Here is a 14,480-nt window from a genome sequence, read left to right on the forward strand (position 1 = left end):
GGTCCCCAGACATGACAACTGACCAGCTCAAGACCAGCTCTGCCTGACTATCTTCTTGTTCTTGTAGCCGAGGGCAGTGATGCCGGCCATGGAGAGCTTCCAACAAAAAGACAATAGAAAGGAAATACGTTCAGTTGCTGAAAGAGAAGGAAGAAATAATGTCCCAGAGATACAATCCCTCTCCTCCTGGACCTGACATATTTGGGAGGCATTTTGCGACTAGGTCCTTGACTCAAAACATCTGTTGTTGCCCATGACACAGGGAAAATAATCACATGGGAACCAACCACAGGAGTTCAAAAGGGCAGGGAGGACATGCAGAGGACAGGGTCATTCAGGCATTTTAACCTGCCGCTGTCTCTAGAAAGGATCTCCTGATACTTCACCTGGTGATTTATGGCCGCATCTGGCTTCAGCTGCAGGAGTGCTGTGTGAGCACGTGACTGTGGCTGGCCCAAAAGCAATGGAATTGGTTGTGTCCACACCTTACCAAACCCTGAAGTACATCACAGTCTGATCGTCCTGGCTACCGCAAAGCCAAACGCACCATCTGTCCGACACACACATCTCCTGGCTCGCATCTTGCCCTCCTACTAGAACAACCATCTGAAAGAATATTTAGTGCTGCAGGAGATGTAATCTCTTTGTATAGGTCATGCTTAAACCATGAGTCAGCCCCTCAGCTGGCCTCCCAAGGTCAGTCTATCTCTGCTAAGGTCCTCAAATTAACAACCGGTTAAGGGAAACATTGACTTTGGATGAACTCAGCAGGATGTTCTCAAGGTTTACAAGTGACCATTTTGTGGACATTTGAGGTCTCAGGTCTGGTCTTCCTAGAGCTGGCTCTTTTTTTTTTTAATTTATTTTTTATTTTTTTATTTTTGTATGTCAGCTTTCATGAAGGTTTTACAATTGAGGCAGTCTTGTCATCATTCTGCCCTTTCATTATCAATCTGCACACTGCTGGGGAACTCAGCCAATCATGACTTTCAGAAAAAAAGGAAACGAAACAGATGAACATAGAGGAAGGAAGGAAAAATAAAATAAGAGGAAAATAAGAGGGGAGGTAGGGGAGAATGGGGCAACTGGGTGACAGGCATTAAGGAGGGCGCTTGAGGTAAAGAGCCCTGGGTGTTATATACAACTGATGAATCACTGACTTCCACCTCGGAAACTAATAATACACTATATGTTAATTAAATTGAATTTAAATAAAAAAATTTAAAAAAAGGAATAATAGCTTCTCTTCACTGCTGTCTTTTCTATAAAGTCAGAGATGTTTTTTTCCTTCCTATTTTCCTTAAAGAAGAGCCTCTATGCTTTCCTTTTCCAGTTGGAGGTATTCTTTGAATATTGGCTTTCTTTTAGCCAAGTTGTTCCTGGTCTTTAATTGTCCCCCATAGTCTGAGCCCGAGAAGCTCTCGTCTGGCTATGAGCAGTGGCTGTGTCCCGCCACATCATCCTCTTTCCAACGGCAACTCAAGCTAATGCCAATGCAGAGTCTGGATCCTTTGATGCCCTGGTCCCACCTACAGGGGAGGCCTTTTGAGTTCTGAGACAGTTGCTTTTTCATTCACAGGGTCACTACTAGCTCCCGGTCAAATATCAAACCCATCATGAGCAAGTCCACTCATCAATTCTTTTCTGTAATTTATTTGCAACCACCTACCTCCCCCCACCCACAACCCCCACCACACACACTCAATCTCTCGCACCTGTGCCCCAGTGAATCACAGTTCTGGTCCTCTACTTCCATGGAGTTTATAAATGGCCCAATCTGCACCAAAACAGCCCCACGATATGTTAATAACTCTACCACTGACATGTGATGGAATAGCTACCATTAACAGTATTCAAATATTTCAGAACATTGTATTCTTAGTCTGTCTTGAGCTTGTTTTTGAATCCAGAGTAAACATATAAATGCTAGGCAGCCAAAGCTCTGTCTTTTCATAGTGGTGTACTGTTACAAGTAGGCATTGCCTGTTTTCTTTATTTTGTTTTATTTTTTGTTATTTATTTATTTAATTTTAAGTAGGCTCCATGCCCAACGTGGGGCCTGAACCCACAACTCCGAGACCAAGAGTCGCATACTCTACCAGCTGAGCCAGCCAGCACCCTGCCTGTTTCCTTTATATCACTTCCATGATTTGGAGTGACTGAAATGAAGTACTACTGTCACCATAGTTCATGAGGCCAACAAACGTATAAAAGAACACACGTGTAGGGAGCCCACACACTTGAGGATTCTGAAGCTGACCTGCCAAGGTCCGCTCTTTCGCTAGTCTTCTTGTCTCATTCCTGATAACAATGATAATAATAATAACCATAACTATTATTATTATTACCACTATTATTACCATTATTGGTATTACTTAGTATTTACTTCTTTTTGGTCAAATGAAATAGTTCCTACCCTATCTAACGCTACGCTACTTGCTTACCTTACTGTGGTTGCTCACTGAGGTTGAACGACACAATGACGAAAGTAGCTGCCACTGGACGCTCCCACCAAGGGACCGCAGAGAAGGCACGTCCACCTAAGTACTTGCTTCTTGGTTTACACTGCCATCGGTCCCCTCTGTGCAGAAGCAGCATCAGCAAGGACCCCAGAGATCACGCACACGTCAATACCAAAAGATGCCTACGCAGTCTGACCAAGACAGTCCTGTGATGACGGCCACGGTCTACAACTGTGCCATCCGATATATCCTGGCCACCAAGCCCCTGAGACGAGGAACTAAAATTATAGCTGTATTTAATTGTAATTAACTAAAATTAAAATAGCTAGTGGCTACCATATTAAACGGTGCAGCTCTAGACACGCGGACTCACCACGGCATCTCAGAGTTTTTACCTTGTCCCTGAAACACAAGAATTTGATCATCCTCAAAACCGGGTTTACGATCATCGCACTCGAGAATGTCTCTAGAAAATACTACGGCTCCCACAAGGGAAGACATTTCTGTGAGGCTGTAGCTGCAGAGAAAAGGCAAAGTGGCTTCTCAGAGGACATGGGGCCGGCTCCTCTGCAACCACCAGGGGTCACTGGATTCGGGACAGGGTCCCCAGGGGCTGGTGTGAGCACACACTCCAGGCTTGTAAGCCTCAAGCAAAGAGCTAAAAGAAGGGGTTCTGAGCGGCTTGAAAGACTATCTTGAAAAACAAAAACAGTGGCATGAAACCAGTGGGTGTCTTGTCAGCCTTAAGCAACTATTACCACTGGCCAAAAGAACAGAACTAATTGCTGACTTGAAAGGAAAAGAAAAAAAAAAAAAAGACAAAACAAAACATGAGAAAAGAACTAAATCAGAAAATATCTAAGGAATGTAAGTTGTTTCCACAGACACTTCTGAGCAAATAGGCTGTGTATGATATTTCAACATGGCTATTCTGTTGTCCTTTTCCTCCCCCCTCGGCTCTCCCGACACCCCCCATGCTCGATGAAGACACCTCCTTTCCTACACGCAATTACTTTTGCTTAGCTCTCCCATAAGGGGATAAAACATATGGCACACTTCTCTTAAAGAGTGTCTCCCCTTTGTGGAGTGGCGAAGTGTGGGGGACACAGGGCTTTTGGGTTTGACTGGAAGGTCCACCATCTGCCCTGCCCTTGATCAGGCACAGCTGTTTCCCCTCTCCCAACTGCTCCCCTCAGGCACCCCCCCCTTTTTTTAAAGAAAGGACCACCCTGAACAGAAAGGGCTTTCTATCCTCCCCTGCTTAAAGCCCCATATCGAGCCTTGTAAGGAGAAGGAAAGTGGCAAATACAGCAAGTGACTTTTAAAATCAGAGGATAGAAGGAAGGGTTCTGAAACCAACAGTATGATTTTGTTTTCTGGAGACAGGTTACAAGAGCCACCTTTTCAAACTTCAGGGATTCCTCTGGAAGAGGAAAATAATTATTTTCCTTCTCAATATCTTCAGGGAGAAATAACATCAGATCGAGGAGTTCCTTATGGCCCTAATTTTCTTTCTGTCCCCATCCATCCAGCCAACGGTTGGAATTCTGCCTGCTTTGCGAGCTTGCTCTGAAAAGCCCTCCCAAACCGCAGGGTGTAATGAATCAACTGGAATGAGGATAAGAGCTAGAATTTCCAACCGGTAGCCAGGGTGGCAGAAGGGGCACTCAAGGTGAGGGCGAGGCCTGAACCAGGGGGCGGTGGAGGTGAACGGGCAGAGGGACAGAGGTGAAGGCCAGGCTCAGATGGAGAGTAACGGAAGCTCTCTCGGAAGTGTCACTTGCTAATTGGTGGCCCTGTAGCCTGGACGGGGCTGGCCTCCGAGAGAAAATCTGCTCAGAAGAGTGCAAGGGAGAAGGCCGAATTCTTAGGGAGAACCTGAAGACAGCTGCTGAGTAAGAGCCAGTAAACCTCCCCATGCTGCGTCATCTATGTCCCTTCATTCAAAGTGCCTCCGCCAAGCTGCCCCCTCATACCCACCTCACGCAATGCGCATGCACACGCACGACACGCATACACACCGCAATCACAATCAACCACGCGCACACACACAGAGGTTCACATGTAAGACACGCATACAAACGCATGCACACACATATTCACAGACACACCAACATCTACACATAAAACGCATGACATGTGCACACACACACACACACACACACAACCCACAAAGACCTTGCGAAAGAAACACATATGCTGACACATAAAGACACCCATAACCCACAAGTACACACTAGGCCTACACATGCTGACGCATACCCCACAAACCTTCTTTATGTTCGGATACAAAGTGGAGGTTGGGAAAAACAACCAATTAATTGGGCCAGGTCTCAAAGGAGAGGAAATGAAATGCAAAATCCAGGCTGGGTTATAAAAATAAGTATTCTTTTTTTTCCAACGTGCAGGAGGCTCATTATATTAATTAAACATTATTGCAGTGAACGAGAGGGGGGAGGGTGATTAAGGCTGGGACGAGGGTAAGTGTTCTCTCCTGTTGCCCGAGGCCACGGTGATCTTCAGATATTAATCTCTCCGAGCACTCAAATGCTGAAGAGATAAACACTTGAAATATGAAAATGTTTTTCTCCAGAGCAGACGCTGTGACCCTCCAGGAAAGCAAGTGCGGGCTGTGTCAGGAGGCCAGCCCGCAAAACTCTCCTGGCATCTCTCCCACTGCCGTCCCCTGGGGGCAGGGGACACCGCCAGTCCCTGGGGTTGAGGGGCAGCAGAGCTGCTCTGGGGAACCCTGCAGAAGGAGGGGGGCCTCATCCCCCTTTTATTCTCCAGTCAGGCAACATTTGATCTACCAATTTCCAGAACGGACCCCTTTGCTCTCAAATGCTTATGGGGCTTCGAGGTCCAGGCCAGGGGTGCAGAACAGTGAAAACCTAACGCGTGGTGGGCTAGAGCCAACGTGTGTTGGCTTGCGAGAGCCGGCTGTTAAATTTTCTGGAATTTTGCGAGGCAGTTGTTAAACGCGGTCATTATTAAAAATTAAATGACATAAAGTTACCATTAAATAAGTTACATTAAAAACGAAAGGTCGTAAATTCTCAGAACTCAACACCTGCTCAGTATTTGGATCCATCTTGCCAGTCTCTATGCTCCTGAAGTCATCCCTATCTATCCGAGCTGTCTGATGGCAGAAAACGATCTAAGGCTGTTTGCATTTCCCACCTCTGCCTCTGGTGACGTGTCGGTAGCGTAACCATGGCGGGGGGGGGGGCCTTGACACCACTGAAAGTGGCAAACATTACAAGGCAGGGTTTCTCTCTTTCCCCATCCCCGCGGAGGTGGTGGTTCAACGCTGGCCAGAACCCCGCTGTAAACGCACACTGCGGTGGGCAGAGGAGAGCCCTCCTGCTCCTGCAGGCTGAGGAGGGCTCAAGGCAAGCCCTCTCCATCCACAGTGCCCCAGGAGGCTGCCCAAAGCCGGCACTCAGAAAGGGCAGCTGAACAGTGTGTCGGGGACTGTCTTCCAGCAACACTCTTCCAGAAGCCGAGTGCCAGGCAGCTCTGCGAGACCCCACGGGCACGGCAGCATTTTGGCCCCTCAGCTTGGTTTGCTACCGCCGTAAGGATACTCTCAGAGAATTATCCGTCGGGCTGGAGGCCAGTGGTTTCCTAAGGAGGCATTTTAGGAAGTTTTAGGAGTGGACAAGAGGCTCTGTGACGTCGGCCGGGAACGCTACAGCCATGGTGACAGGGGGCACTGCCTCATCCCGCCTCCTGAAACCTCCCAACTACTCTTCCTTTCTTCTTTTTCTTTCTTTCCTCTTGGCCTCTCTTGCTCCCTCCCGGCTTCCGGGCTGCACTGTTAATCACAAGACAGGGCTAGGAACCACGACTCAGCTCTTCTGCAGGGTAGATGCTGTGAGCAAAGACTGTGGTGGTTTGTGGGCGCAGAGCAGAGGATTGCTCCGTGGTGGGAAGTTACGACGCTTGTCAGGGCACCTGGGGCTGCGAGACGTGTGGCCAGCTAGCCGTCACTCTTTCCTCTCCGAATCTGCCGCTGGCTTACCTGGAAACGTCCGGTCGTTTGGGCTGGAGCTGCTGGTCCAGGTGCTCCTGAGCCACTTGGCATGGTCGTACATCCAACCACAGGGCTCCTCGGCGAAATCAAAGTTGCAGTTGAATCCTGAAGGGAGCTGCAGATCTTTGTCTGAAAGGGGGGGGGAGGATAACCCAAAGAAGGCAAATGAAATGGGTTGGGACAACAGCCACAGTGGTGCTATTCAAAGCGCTGGCAAGGCCTAAGTGGAGGGCAGAGAAAGAAGTGGCTCCCTTTGCTGATTCATTTAACTCATCTTGGCGATCGTTGGCTTTCAGGTCAGCCTTTGGTCTCATCCTTCCCAGGCACGAAAGCCAAGTCTGCCAGTGGTTCCCATAGTAAGCAATTATAAATGAGGCCACCAAATGGCTTCAGGCTCTAATCAGGCTCTTCTGTCCACCTCAGAGAGCAGACAAATGTGAAAATTGCTGTTCCCTAAGTGCCAGAGAAGAATGTCTCCCCAGTGCCTCAGTGGAAGGCTGGCTCCTGCCAACCTGGCTCTCACAAGTGATGGGGCAGCCCATTAGCATCCAGAGAGGCTGGCGTGCTGGGGATGTACCGGCCAGGGAGGAGAGAGTGAGCTCCGAAACAAGGAAGGCTTGTTTGTCCCCCCTCACCTCCTGTGATAGGTCTTCCGTGCCAGGACACAGGGTCAGCTCGGCCTCCCCGTGGGGCGGCACGGCCAGGTGGGCGATTTGGCATGGTAGGGCAAAGCGAGGGGCCAGAGCAGCCGGCCGCCTCGCTCAGCACGGGCCAGGAGCAAAAATAATCTCGCATGGCACCGAGTATCCGCGGGCCAAGATCTCAGGGGCAGCAGGGAATGCCTTCCTCATGGAAATGTCAGAAGTGACCGCACAATGGCTCGTCCCTGTCTGCTCAGTGGTCCCATGTCTAAGCCGGAAGACTGAACCCAAAGACTTTCTTTGGAGGCTCCAGTCAGCTCTAAAAATCCACTATGAGCTGGTGCCAAAGATGTGATGAAGTGGGGGCGGGCGTGTGGAGGTGGGAGAAAGGAAACGGGAAGCCAAATCTGGATGCCTGCCGGCAGCGGCTGCAGAGACAGCGGAAAAGTGCTGGCTAACGCTAGTAGCCGGGAGGAAGTGGGGTCTTTGGCCTTCTCACTTCCCTTCCCAGGGTTCCCAGAGAGGAATTTCCGTGGGGAAGGCCTAGAATGCAGGTTAGGAAGTCTACGGGGAACAACGGCCTGGTGGAGACAAATTGCTCACGCCACGGGGGCGAGGGGAAGGGCGCTGCTGGCGGCAGAGGCAGACTGCCACCAGGCCCTGGGCCCTGGCTGTGCCTCCCCGTCCCAAGAGGGAGTATTTCATGTTTGCCCACCCTTGGCCAAAGTCAGCCCAAGGCCAGGAGAAACACATGGAATTGATTACAGAAGCCACAACCTGTGGCTTGGAAAAGTCAGCCCTTAGCCCTCACCCCCCTGCTCCCGACAATTTCTCAATTTCTATTTTTCCGTTAAAAAATACGGAGTAATTCAATATACCATAATTCCTCTCTCATGTTTACACGCATACTCTGTCTCAGGAACCAAATTCCACAAAGAAACCTTTTGCAAAAAAGAAAAAAAATAGGGAGGAGCCACCAAAGAAAGCTCAAATGAAACAAACCACTATAAACGGGGAAATGACATTAAACTTCTGAAAGTTTACAGCAGAACTCTTAAATTTTCCTCTGGATCACCATTTAGATAGAACCCCCTCCTCCTGCCCTCCACCAAGCTAGCTCTGCTAATCCGATGCCATATATTTACTCCCTACGCATTCCACCGTGAGCTCGCAGACCATCTTAAACGCGTCTTGGAAGATTCTCCAAGTCTCTTTCTCCTCTTCATAAAACAAAAACAAGTTCATTAAAATGTCAGAATCTTGTATTCAGCTCACCCTGACCAATAGTGTTGCCCCGCCCACACAATATACAAAAGCACATTCCTGAAAGCATATGCATTAAATTATCATTTTTCAGTCACACAACTTCAGCGTTTATGTCTGGCTTCCCTCCCATTCTCCTCTGTAGCCACTTTCTGGAGGCAGCCACTCCATCAGTGGAGTGGTGTTGGTGTGTGCGCGGGGCGCGGGACCTCACAGACTGTGCCATCTACCTCCCGAGTCGGTGCTACGCTGTGTCTCCACCAAGTCTCTCCAAGTCTCCCCAAGTCTCTCCACCAACCTCCCCTCATTTTGTCTAATGAACGTCTAATAAGGATCAGTAATTTACTGTAAGTGGAGACTGTTGAGCCTTAAATTCCAGCCCCAAATGCCAGGTGTTCCAAAATTTGTGGCTTGTTAGGAATGTCCTCATACTTGGTAAGGTGACGTCCTTTTGGGCTCTGCCAATTATTGTTTTTATCTCACCCGGATGCGTTCAGAAGGTGAAAGGAAGGTGATACAGAGCTCCCACGTGAAGAGGCTGATCTGGAACGAAGAGCCCCTGGGATCTGAAGGAAGGGTTGAGGTGCCTTTGTCACTGACCTGTGCTCCCGCCCCATGGAGGATGGGATGCGTCATTTTCTGGAGCCATGATTATTACACTTTCTCAATCAGCAGTGGGCAAAGACACAGGGCAATGCGGTCATGGAACGGTTAACTGCTGAGTTAACCTGACTGCCGCGCTCCATGGGCCAAGTCACCCCGATGACCACCAGATCTTCACCTGACTTTACGGTGGAGACACAGCTCAGTACAAAGAGGCTGAGGATTCTAATGATTTGAAGTGAGGGCAAAAAGGGAGACTTCTCAAATGAGGGGTCCTCTCTGGATGGACCCTTATCTCAGCTGATGACCAGCAGGTTCATGCCTGTAGGCTGTCCCTGGTTGGTTGTTCCAATATGTGAATATTTCTAGATTGGCTGTAAATGGCCACTGCCCCAAGCTCCTGACTACCCACACCTCCCTGACCTCTGATCAGGGGACGTCCAGGTCCCCGCCCGAGCCACAAGCCAACCGCCTCTGATTGTCAGCACTGTGCCATCCCAGATGAACCATGACTCACCATCCTCAAAGCTGCAGTTCTCCCCACACTCTGTGGCCTCCTCATCAATGGGATATGGGGTGGTGGTCTCTTCACTCTTCACCGTGGGTCCCAGTGTCTCTACTGTGGGCTTTGAGTCTGCGTAAGGGCAAAGAGAGGGGGCAGTGAATGCTGCACGCGGCAGCCTGCATTGAAACCCAGCAGGAAGATGCCCCACACTCAGTTTCCTTTCTAAGTGTGGGCTTTTAAAGGAGGAAGAAAAGATAATGAATGAAGATGGATACATACACATACATGCACACACACATCCCTGGAGTCACCTCTGTGTGCTGTCAATGAAGTCAGAAGCACGGCCTGAGTTGAACAAGAATAGTCCCTAAACTGCAGGAACGGCCACAACACAGGCAGGGACACAAACCCATGTCCCTGCCGCAGACTCCACAGCAAAAGCCCTGGGGCCAGCACAAAAGGCCAGGTGGGACCGTGAGGGATGTGGGCGAAGCGGACCCTAAGGCAGGCTAACACACACACACACAGTGAGTGGTGCCCATCTGAAACAGTAGAGTCTCAGTGCCTAATGACGGGAGCTTCCTGTGTACTGTCCCTTAGGCGGCTGCTGACGGGCCTTCCCAGCCGGCTCACCCCTGCTCTTAGGTGGAAGAGACGTTCTCTTTTCAGCCTTCTCTGACTCAGACAGAACTTTTTTGAACCAAAGCTAACTGACCTAGGAGGCCCGCCTCTAACAAGATCATCAGAAGCACAACAGCCAAAGCTCTGAGTGAAGGCAGACAACCACAGCCGTTGTTGTTCGCGTTTGCACAAAACTGGACGGAAAGGGACCCAAAGGGACTCAGACTCCACTTGCCGGAAGTAATTTCGGCTGTGCCTTTAGGTCAGGGTGTGGCAAATTCAAATGCTTCCTGGATGCACGCAGCTCCCGTAAGCCAGACAGCTGACTGGGGGCTGGGGAGAGTTCGGTGCCGGACGGAAGGTGGCAGAGGGCATCTCGCATACCCTGATTCAAGGGAGGCCACCAAACGGGCTCCAGCACACTGAAGGCCTGAAGGGAGGGGGCCCAACGTGGCCAGATCTTGCAAAAAAAATTTCTTTTCCAACACGAAGCCAATTCCATTCCCATGGAAGATCTCTAGACTTGTCCATGTTGGCAACTTATTCAAAGTATTGTAACAAGGAGCATGCAACAGAGCTTGGCCAGGCCAAACCTGGCTGCAGGCAGTCAGTTCTGACCTAGGCTCTAGGTGATTCATTCCCCCATCCATTCACTTGTCTATTTGCTCACGCCAGTCATTCATTCAGCAACTATTTATGAAATGAATGAAACAGTGAGTCACGCCCTGGGTGGGGCGAGGAGGGGTTCTGGTAACTGGCATTCAAGTCCGTGCCTCGTGGGGTGGGGTCTTCAGCCCCCAGTTGCCCTCCAACGAGAGACTCGCCGAATAAGCTCGTGCATTGTTCCTCCCATTTCTATACATGTTCCTATGATTAGGTGCCTTTGTCAGGCACACTTTAGGATACCATTTAATAAAGCCAGGAGCTGAAGGAAATTGCTAAATACGCTGAATAGCTTTTTCACGGTCGACTTCCCATCTTTCTGCTATTAAATACGACGCACATAACCTTTCATACTTCCCTTTGCCGTGTCTGCCTCTTGCTCACAGTAAATAGCAAATAACCTCGAAGCGTCTTAATTTGTAAGTTCAAATTTGTCACTGTGTCATAGAATCTCAAACTCAATTGTAAAGCAAACTATGGGCAGCAAAGCAAGAAGTAATCATTTGGAACACAAACAAACTAACAGGTGAAGCAGCCCTGTCAAATTATTTAGCTGCAGTGACTCAGGCCAGCCCTGTTACTTTTTCCTGCTCTCCTTTTGGGGTAGGAACGAAGTGAACCAGGGACGCGTCGCAGAAACTAATGGGAATTTGAAAAGCAAAAAAGCTACGTGGCCCACGAGAGCAGTTTCTGGGGAGGTTAGGTAGCTGGTTGGTAAAGATCACGTTAAATCCGGGGGCACAGGGGTCTGAGGAGGCAAGGAGAGGACGGGGTGTGTGAAGGATAGTGAGAAGGCAGGCCATGTCCGCTGCGCTTTCCTGGGAGCTCGGGGGTAACTGCCCATCAAACTGCAACGCTCCCCTTACAATTGAAACCAGATGTCAGCAACTTCAAAGGGAAGGAGGCTGGGCGGAGGCTAAGAAGCCCCAACTCTGATCTTCCAAGGAATGGCCAGGCAGGACTTTGAAATGAGAAACCTGTTGCTGACCATCGCCAGGGTAATTTGGACCAGGTTGGGGCGGGGGAGCAATAAGAGGAAAAGGACATTAGCAACTGTCCAGCCGGTCATAAAGCGGGGCCAGCCCGGGAGAGGCGTGGCACAGAGGGGCAGACCTCTGACAAGTAGCTTCCTCTCTCTGGGACTCAGTTTCCCCATCTGTGATAGCGACGTTGGCCTAGATCTGTGATTTTTTTTTCATAGTGTATGCCACACTCGTTTGTAGGTTGTGGGATCAATGTGATGGGTCATGATCAGAATTTTTGAATGTGGACTGTAATATGTCAGAGTGTGCTCACATGGGGAAAATGAGCACTGATCTGGGGACCGTTCGTTCCAGTTGCGTTTACTTATTATTGCAGGTTTATTAGGTGCCAGGCAGCAGCCTAAGTACTTTATATCCATTATTTCACTGAATCCTCATAACAACCTAGGGGGTGTAGATATGCTATTATCATCCCGATTTTTCAGCTGAGATAACCAAGATGCCGAGAGTCTAAGGAACTTGTCTGAGGTCATGCAGCCAGCGATCAGCAGAAGCAGGGCTTGTACTTGGCAATCTGTCCCCAGGGTCCAGCACTTAACAATACACTGTAACCCGTATGCACACACCGTGTGAGTGTGTGCTTGCGAGCCAACTGGATTGTGATATAAATTTATTTTAAATTGTGGATCATGGTCAAAAATGTTTGAAAGCCACTGGCTTTTAGAAGCTCCTGGGTCCCCTGCAGCTCTAACCCTTTGATTTCGAAGAGGCCATAAACGAAGCCAGCTTGTATCACTCTGGAGGGGCAGTTTTCCGCACCTGCAAGCAGACAGGTGACTCACATTCAGCAGGCTGCAGGGAAACCTGGCCTTTCCCCTACGTGAGGGGGAGTAAAGTATCTTCCCTCTAAAATGTGTTCGCTGGGGCTGCCTTCAATCCAAAGGTGAGAGAGGCTAATTTGGGCCTGATTTCCAGCCTGCGTGCCTCAACGGGGCTCCTCCTCTGAGCCATCGGACGCGGCCTGCTCCCCCCTGGGCGCCAGAGGCACTTCTCCGACATGCCCTTATTATCCTTCCCGATGCCCTGCTGGGGGAGCTGGAGACGGTAGGGCACCGACAGGAAAATGGAGATACCTGGGGGCCTGGCGGACAGAGGCGGGGCAGCTCGGCCTGTCTGCCGCTCCTGCTGGCACTGGGCTCAGGTGGCTCCCCTGAGCTCCTTTTGGAGGGCAGTGAGCCAGCTTCAGGTGAGATCTCGCGCCAGCTCTGCCCAAGGAGGTGCCCAGAGGAAGGGGGGGGCCTGATTCAGAAGAAAAGGGTGCTTCCCGGAAACAGGGAGGATGGGCATGCGCAGTGGGCCTTACCTGCAATAAGGAGAGTTAGAGGTCTTCCCTGGGCCTGGGCCGCCGAGGATGGCGGGGTGAGGTGTGGTGGGGGGGGTAGGTGGGGGGGGAAGGAATGAGCAAGACTCCTGCTTGCGCACGGGGAAGAAGTCCTACTCCCGGCAGCTCCCCTACAACAGGGTCCCTCCTGAGCAAATAAATGCCTTTTACAGATGTGGCTTCGAAACGAAAATGAAGTCTCTTAGCCACTGACATCTGGAGGCCAGATTCAGACATAAACCGATTACTTTATTATCATGAGGGGTTTTTTTCTTCCCTAAATCAACAGCCACAGCCTCCTGGCCCGAAGAGTCAGGGTCTAATTGAATTTGGGTGGGTGGTGTGTGGTTATGATTTGTTTTTGAGAGACTGGGGTTGGGGAACTGGAATGATCCTTTAAAAAGGACAAAACACATCCCTCGAGAAATTATCCCCTGTCCAGAGGCTGGAGTGCCCAGGGTTTGAGGGCAGGAGAACATGACAGGGCCTGGGGTGGGTGGGGTTTCGAGCTGACAGAGCTTCACCGGGGAAGGCTGCCCCCCCTGCCCATCCACAACGTCATGGTCTGACCTCCTCCCAGGGCATCCCGGGAAGCCAGGGTCACACGACCATGTGAGCGAGACCTGGAGTGGGAAAGCAGGCCTTACCTGTCCAGTCACAGCCCAGCACCTCCAGCCGCATCCCAATCCCTGCTGGAGACCACCTCTCGGGGTACACCCGCACGTACTGTGCCGGAACGGGGTCGAATCTTCGGATGTCAGGGGTGTCATAGTGCATGTTCCCTTCAAACAGCTGCAGGGGAGACAGGCCACTCAGCCCCTCTTCTGTGGGATCCCATCCCCACCCCTCCCCTTCTTCCCTATCCTTCCCCTTCTCCTCCCTGCTTTGCACATCCATCCAAAAGGTAGCTTCATAGTTGACTCACTGGACATTACAACCCATAGGAACTCCATCCTCAGACCAAAGTTTGGTTCATTTGGAAGATGGTTAGGGTCCCAGAAACACAGAAAAGAGGGAGCAAATGAAAGTGGCAATTGCTAGGTTCTGTCTTCTACCGTTGGACTGGAGACTGTGGACTCGGGAAAGAATTAGGCTCTGAATGGACTTGGCTGGAGAGAAGACAAGTGAATTTCAGGCTGCTTTGCCCATTGTCTTCGAAGTTCTTGTTGTAGGGGCACCTGGGTGGCTCAGGTGGTTAAGGGTCTGCCTTCGGCTCACGTCATGATGGAGCCCCATGTCAGGCCCCCCCCACCCCGCTCAGCAGGGAGTCTGCTTGTCCCTTTCCCTCTGCCCCTCACCCCACTCATGCTCTCTCTCTGTCT

At 50.4% G+C, this 14,480-nt stretch overlaps 1 protein-coding gene across 4 annotated transcripts in view; it reads right to left on the minus strand.

Moving 5' to 3' along the window:
- Positions 1 to 14,480, minus strand: part of NRP2 (neuropilin 2) — a 115,027-nt gene that overhangs the window by 38,840 nt on the left and 61,707 nt on the right. For all 4 annotated transcript variants that reach the window (XM_032403885.1, XM_032403876.1, XM_032403894.1 and 1 more), the window contains exons 10-12: positions 13,806 to 13,950; positions 9,523 to 9,639; positions 6,487 to 6,627 (exon numbers count right to left, since the gene is read on the minus strand). In XM_032403885.1, the coding sequence (XP_032259776.1) occupies positions 6,487 to 6,627; positions 9,523 to 9,639; positions 13,806 to 13,950 (403 nt within the window). The remainder of the gene's footprint in view (positions 1 to 6,486; positions 6,628 to 9,522; positions 9,640 to 13,805; positions 13,951 to 14,480) is intronic.

Source organism: Phoca vitulina, unplaced genomic scaffold, assembly GCF_004348235.1.
Source record: "Phoca vitulina isolate PV1807 unplaced genomic scaffold, GSC_HSeal_1.0 scaffold1, whole genome shotgun sequence".
Lineage (NCBI taxonomy): Eukaryota > Metazoa > Chordata > Mammalia > Carnivora > Phocidae > Phoca > Phoca vitulina.